The 7,663-nt window shown below is 37.4% G+C and overlaps 1 protein-coding gene across 1 annotated transcript; it reads left to right on the top strand.

Moving 5' to 3' along the window:
• The first annotated feature begins 1,099 nt into the window (after window positions 1-1,099).
• On the top strand, window positions 1,100-7,044 carry LOC145229093 (uncharacterized). The gene is made up of 9 exons (XM_080094358.1): window positions 1,100-1,293; window positions 1,358-1,466; window positions 3,073-3,199; window positions 3,294-3,357; window positions 3,431-3,641; window positions 4,015-4,162; window positions 5,983-6,149; window positions 6,215-6,348; window positions 6,433-7,044. The coding sequence occupies exons 1-9, from the start codon at window positions 1,211-1,213 to the stop codon at window positions 6,587-6,589; spliced, it is 1,200 nt and encodes a 399-aa protein (XP_079950484.1). The 5' UTR covers window positions 1,100-1,210; the 3' UTR covers window positions 6,590-7,044.
• Window positions 7,045-7,663: the final 619 nt, after the last annotated feature.

Below are 7,663 nucleotides of genomic sequence, written 5' to 3'. Positions count from 1 at the left end.
TGTGTGAGACTAGTTTGGTAAACAAATGCTACAGTGAATTTTCTGTTGTGAGATCAGGGATGCTCGGAAGCCAACAAAAAACGCAGTCAAATATGCCAATTTGTTAACTTCTTTAGAAAAACGAACAACAGCCTGAACACAAACAATAAACAGTCTTAACATTGTATCAAAAACATTTAAAGCTTTTTTCGAGAGATTTCCGCCCCTGCAATAGAATTTTGCACGCATCAGTTTAATGTAAATGAGCAGTAGCCTACAATACGTTACATTTATTTGAAAGGCACAGTGTACTGAACCACAGAGTAACAACGACAACTAAAAAGGAAAGCATGAAATTTGCAAATCCAACATAAATTCTTGCCACATAGTATCAACCTAAAACATTTTGTTCCAAATAGCCAGACTTTGGTCAGGACACGTAAAAGTATATACGTAGCGGAACTGTTGGGTTAGCTAGCCAACATGCTCAATTCTCTATGCACGGAATTAACAAAGAAAATAGGCCAGTCAAACAAGCTGTGAAATTAGGCAACTCTGATGAAGGCCTCTACAATGTTCTTTTCGCATTGTTGTTTCAACAAAAGTGACGAATGTCATGCAAATCTCAAATTATTTTATATCGCGATGGAAAATATTTACCAAAAACAGTAATAAATGGATTTTTTATTTGCAAAAAAGGCCAAATTTTGTTTTGTAGAAGTCCTTACCAACAAAATTCTCGATCATGTACTTGTGCCCTTTTAACAACACCAACTTAAATTTGTACCCATGGGATAAACTCTTTATTGCACTATTCGAACACGGTTTCATCTAAAGATACTGCACAAAAAATATGGTAATGTGTTACTATATTTGCTGCGCGGAAGTGGCGTTAACAAAGTACAATAAAAATAAATGCCAAGTGATTGTGTATTTACCCCAGGCTCTTACAATGTTATGTAGTGAAGAAACTCACGTGCGCAGGTTATATCCCTTGCTTTAAGTCATTTGCCTTCTGTCAATCACTAATCGCACGATTTTGCTGACGAAATGAGTGCATCGGAACTGTGCGTAGGGACGCTTCATCACGACTAGACGTGCTGTTGTTGAATGTCGTCAATGTCCGTAAACACACCGTGTAATTAAGTAAGGCTGGTGGATATTTGTTACTGATTTTTACACAGCCTAGAGTAAGATTAACAGGTTATAGGTTAGTAGTTTCGCAAATACAATGCTTTCATCGCCAAAGTTCTCAAAGCGAAATTTGTCCAAGAAAGGAGGGAAATCGTCAAAAAACAAAACAACACCAGAAAAGTGAGTCGAATTTAAGCGAGTGTGTAGTTAGTTTGAGTGAAGATTTACATGTGAAATATTTTAGATCATCTTCTAAACGATTGAATGTGTTATTATCTGTCACAAGCAGTCCCACGTCAAGAAACCCTATGCATTTAACAGACGTAATGACGTCAGAGGATGTACTAAATGAGGTAGGACATTATTTGCATGGATAGCCGGGAGAAGCCAAATCAGGTTTAATTGTTGTCAATCTATCTTGTGGTTTAAATATTGCCTATCTTACGATATTCTTTTCGTGTTAAGCATATATGACGCTATAGGGTTTGAACTCTTTGCATTGTTTGTAGGCATATTATCGCTCACTGGCTTCCATTAGTGGTGTACGGAATCGGCTAAATTGGTTTTGGCCAATACCGAATATTTGATAGTTAATGTCGAATAAATTCGGCCGGATTAACCGGATAATTTGCCGCGTAGCGCAAATCATACCGTACGCTTTTGGCAAAATCACATAAGATTCACTGCCAGGAAAACAGCTGCAGGCTGGTTGTATTGTATTATGCTGATAGTTCCGTGGGTCATAGGTTGTCGTTATCTGCTCGCAAATGGATTACCGACCTTTTGTTTGGAGAGGACAAAATGTTAATGCTTCAATCAATGCTATAATCTACGGCACGCAATGAATAAAAATTTGAGTTACTGCGCAGTTTGAAAGTTTCTGTGATGTAATCTTACGCTTCAAACTTGTGTATATGTTAAGTAGTGTTTAAAGTTGTGTCCTTTAAGAGTCAATTTCGGTCGAATCGAATAAATCATTCCACCGAAACTGAATCTTTGTAAAAAAATTGAGAATTCCGCAGAAAAAAATAGGACTCCGAAGCTTCGATACATCATACATTTGTATGTTGTAGGAACACTATACACGGACTTGAAAATTAATTTAATAAAAAACATAACTGCCAGAGTACTTGTGTACATATAGAATGCATCATGAAGACGTTTTAACAAACGCTGTTGAACCTGTTGCACTGATGATGACAACAGCGATTGTTGAAACGTCTGCATGATGTATTGTACATACACTCTGGCGGTTACGTTCATGGGCAATTAAAACAAATGCCTGAAGAGTGTTACTTTACTTCAATATTATGCTGTACAATACACGTTTCTCCGAAATAAGTTAATGACGCAGATGTAGATTAGTTTCCCATGATTTCGTTAGTCACCAATCTACCAAACGTCCTGTGCAGTAATTTGGGAAAAATACTTCAATAATTGCGAAACGTTAGGGCAGGGGTGTCCAAAGTGCGGCCCGCGGGCCAAATGCGGCCCGCGACGGCACTTCAAGTGGCCCCCAGCTGTTATTTTAAAATTTGTTGCGTATGGCCCGCCATAATTTGAATTAAGATTTTTGGTTGTGGCGACTTGCAACATCACGCAAAAGCTTTTCCCAAGGACTTTGTTTACCGGTAAAAAGGAAGTATACATGGTAATGACGCAACAAAATCCCAAAATTTCCTTAAATGCCGTAAATTTTGTGTCACAATTATCCGGTTAAAAACTTTGCAAAAAAACGTTGGCCCGCGGGCGTCTTCACCTGATAGAAATTGGCCCCCATTAAAAAAAGTTTGGACACCCCTGCGTTAGGGGATTTTCTTATTGTTATATCACAACAAATGCAGGGCCAAAAAATACGAGTTCCTTAAAATTTCTTCTGACTTCACGTGAAGCGACTTTATCTGGCAACTGTCAAAAAACGGTACAATTCTCCGGTTTATGGCATTACCCATTTAACAGGAAAACGCAACAACTGTATCCAGAAAAATTAATATTTCTCGACCAATTGATCAGTCGCCTGACCCTGAAGAAGTCAAGTCTTTAGAAAGAAGACTTTCAAGTCCAAGCAAAGGAAATTTACCAAACGGTAAGATGTGGTAGTTTCTTAAAACAGTCTTCAAAACGTCAACAAAGGAGTAAAACAAGAAAGTTGAAATAAATAACTCGTCCGTGTTTTGTAGAGGATATTTACCCAAACCCAAAGGAAACGTTTAGAAGGGAACGTTCATATTCAACAAAGGCAAAGTAGGATTTGTATTAAAACTTAGGATTTTCTAAAATTACCTTCATGCATTCACCTTGACCATCGTTATTCCAGAAAGCAAAAAAAGACGACTGACGTTTCTCTCTGGCGTAAAACATTATCCGAAAAAAGCATACATCTTGGAACACCAGTGCTGGGGATTTCTTCAACGAATTCAACAGAATTTGTGACTTGTTCTTTCGACGGTTTTATACGAGTCCACGATATGAAAACAGGGGAAGTTGTCAGTTCTTTGCAAACATCTTCATCCACAAACAACAGACAAGTAAGTATCAACATTAAGCCTATGTCGCGTAAACAATTTTGCAAGGTGATGTGTCTTGATGTACACCATACAGTAGTTCCCAAACTTTTTAGACCTTTTTTACGTGGCATGCTTTAAAGTTGAAAGCTTCACACAATAATTTGCAACTTTAACGAGCATTCACTTGCAACAAAAACACACCTTAAAATAAGATCTGGTAAAGTTTTCAAATTAGTCCTGGAAACTTTTTTGACTTGTTTTAAATATTTTGAGTTGCAGGTAGTGATTTTAGGCTGCAATAATTAAGGCCTACGTCCGAAACCTGCGAAAGAAATGTTATACGTTCTTGTAATCTTTACCTATATTTTTACTAACAAATGATTTTGAAATTTAGAAATTCCAGACAGCCATGACCAGACAGGGAGACTTTATTGTAGCAAGCGGTGATGCTGTGACGCTGTGGTCGAAGCAAGGTCGTTTGTTACACGAATACGGGAAAAAACAATTCCAGTTTTGCAAAAACTTATTTCTGGATGATGACGGTAAGTATTACTATGAATATTTATGGGCGCTGTAAACAAAATAAAATTGAATGATTGATTGTGATTGTCGCACCATGCTTCGTTTAGTGCTCATTGCATGCGGTTAGATAAAAGTAGTTCTCTTGAAACGAATTCTTTCACAGCGAAAATAAACACAAACGCCATGCAGTTTGTGACATCACGGACATGATTTTGAAAAATTCAGATTGTGCGCGAACAATTACCTTCGTTGTTATTTGTGATTGATTAGAAGAAAATTGCTCGCCGTCAAATATTCGACAAAAAAATTACATTTATTCATATTTAGACGCACGTAAACACTCTAAGCCAGTATTCTTCAACAGGGGCGTTACGAAGGGGGGCGATTTTACTTGAAAGACGGGCGATTTCAAAATTACTGTTTGTATAAATGTTTAGACTCAGCTAACTATACCTTATAAGTAAATTTTATTTGCCTTGCAACAAACGCTGGGCACATGGGGCGCATGAGCTTAAATATCTTAATTTTTGAACAAATTGTGTTTACTGGCGACGTTTTTTTTTTTTTTTTTATGATTTCGAAAGCAAGGTTTGGCATTTAATTTGCCACAGGGGACACTTCCTTAAGGGTATCTTACGTGAGTGGTGACGGGCCACATCTTTTAAATACAACTAAAACAAGGTTTTCCTTCTAGCGCTTCCCAAACTAAAACAACTCATTTCGCTTTCACACTTCACACATGCCTACTAGCGCTTCCCAAGGCATGTGTATCATTTAATTTGGTAAATCTTGTGTAGTTGATGTGGAATGTATAGGATTGTCCTGTTCGAACACTGCCCTGTTGTTTTCAGCCAAAAGAACAAAAGACGACAATTGTTTGCGCATAATCGTATATTATTATCCTGTCTATAAACCAGACTTTCCTCAGAAGCACTGGAATTGTGTGAAATGTACCCTGCGTGTTGTAATTGAATTGGGTTTTTACTGTTAACTGAAGCTTTCGTGTTGATGGGTGAATTTTGCCTTTTGCTCAAGAGGCAAGATTTTTTTTACAAAATAACCATCTCATAGGGGGCGTTTTGAACCAGTGCCCTAGAATGGGGACGATAAGAGAATTAAACGACCGAATTTGCGATTTGGCTCAAACTTTATGTCTTATCACTTTAATTGGCAAAGCTTTGTAGTAAGCTGAGAATTAGTTTATCACGTTGCAAAGAAAACCAAAGATGAATACGCAACAGTAAAAATGAAAAAGGCTTTTTTTCCAAAGCAGGCCACATAAAAGAATTTTCACGCATCCCGAGTTTGGGTAGCGGCCCATACTTTGGGGAAAAACAACTTAAAAACAGTGGATCTCAGGTTAGAAACCGCTGGCAGTGCTGGATTAAGGGTCTGCTGGCCTGTATGCACAATTTATAAGTGGCCCGAAAATCAGGATTGCCAACTAAAAAATTAGAATTATCAGTGTTGCCAAATCATTCTACTGATTTTAAAGTGGCCTGGATTTTTGACTGGCCTGTAGGCACGTGCCTACTTTGCCTAATGGTTAATCCGGCACCGACCGCTGGTCTACTTTCTAATAGGGGCTATTAATTATCGACTTGAAACTATAAAACGAAAAGTTTTACACATTGTGGTTTTCTAAAGTTTTCCTACTCTAAAGTTTCCTTTATTTCTACGTTGTTGAAACTCAAACAACAAAAGCAAGACAAAATTTAGAACACATTTTAAAGTAAGCACGGTATAACGATAATATGTCGATAATATTTTTTGTGTAAACGGTTATGTACTGATTTCAATTAATCTTAATCTGAAGACGAGAATTTTCATTTGTTTCCAGGAATTGTTGCAGTTACTGATGCTGATAACAACTGTGCAGCTATGATGTCACTCGATGGCAACTGGTTTCATCAGTTTGGAAACAAAGAAGATCTTTCTTGTCCAACCGGTGTTACCATGTTATCAAATGGCGACGTAGCAGTGGCCGACTGGAGTTGTCGCATACACGTTTGTACAGAAACGTTGCCCAAAGTTAACTTGCAGATTACTAATCAACACAATTTCTTTTAAAGTTGTTTGATCGACATGGACGCTATAAGTTTGCATTTTCGGAAAAGGGAAAACAAGATGGAAGCTTAGATTTACCGTACGGTTTGACTTGCGACTCAAAAGATAACATACTTGTCGCGGATTGGTGGAATAATCGGTAAGGTGTTTTCTCATGTGAAATGTATGATCCACTGAAAATTGCTAATTTGACTCATGGTATGAAAAGTTTCGTTTTTTTCAGCGTATCGGTCTTCAGTCGCAACGGCCGATTTTTAAAGCACGTTTTGACAGCTAGCGATGGAATCAAAATGCCGGCGTATATTTGCTTACCTTACGAGGGGAATCAACTAATATTATCCGAATTTGGAAGTTCCGAGATCAAACTATTTTCATTCTAACACAAAAAATTGCGCTAGAAAAAACAACACTTGTGTGTTCGCTTTTATCGTTTTAAAATTAATTTGTTTTAATCTTTGTTTTTTAACTCTCATAATGACCCGTCATTAAGTTAGGATTTTGCCTCAGTTAACATGGTAAATACCTCATTGTATAAAGGTTAAATAAAGTCTGTTAACTGTAAATCATCACATACTTTGCTTCTTTGTTAATTTGATTGCCTGAAAATTAGTTGTTGTTGATAACGTTTTAGCAAATGCAAAAGTATTTGAACTAGGCTACATTTTAAATTCTTCACCCTGCGTTTGTAAAAAATGGTCTGTAAGCACTTGCACTTTTGCAAACACAGACAACGCAAAAACAAGTTTTTGCAAACTGTGTTACTAATGAACATGCAAATTAGCAATACAAAACAAAATAAAGAAAACAAAAATGATGCACCACATTGTACTAATTTAGTGAAATAAGTTTTAAAGGCCATGATTTTTTCAAAGGAAAAATTAGGGTACTAAGTTATATCATCATTTTTTTGAACAACGTTGTTACCAAATCCTATCCAACAGATGTGCTTTACAGCAAAAATTACAGTTTTCCGTAACAACAAAATTGTTTTTGATGTTTGCAAAAAAATGGTGGACCAGCTAAACCAGAGGTTCACAAAAACTTTTATGAAGTAGTGCTCCTAAAAACTTATTCTGTAATTACTTGAATTGAAGGGAGCGCCACTTGTCGCCGGGGGTTTATCAACATGAAAAAATTTTGCTCATACACTCGCACGTTCCGGTATGACCAGTCACCACGATACTTCAAGCTCCACCCAGCGGATCCCTCTGAAATCGCTTTGCGAATCACAGTTTGTTGGAACCGTTGAGTTTAACCATAGATTGGTTGACAGAAGGGACAAGTTCCCCTGGTATCCCCGCAATGGGTTTACCCTAAAACCAAATATTAAGAAGAAAACAACTTGTTTCACCATCATATAGGCGCCGAGTAGGTGGTGGCGGGGTGGCGCCGCCACCTTGGTTTTCTATCGCATATCGTCAAATGAAGAAAATAAAATTAGTAACACTTTTGCT

Source organism: Phallusia mammillata, chromosome 5 (assembly GCF_965637545.1).
Source record: "Phallusia mammillata chromosome 5, kaPhaMamm4.hap1.1, whole genome shotgun sequence".
Taxonomy (NCBI): domain Eukaryota; kingdom Metazoa; phylum Chordata; class Ascidiacea; order Phlebobranchia; family Ascidiidae; genus Phallusia; species Phallusia mammillata.
Note: the sequence above shows the minus strand (reverse complement) of the source record. Positions and strands in the feature narration are given on the sequence as shown.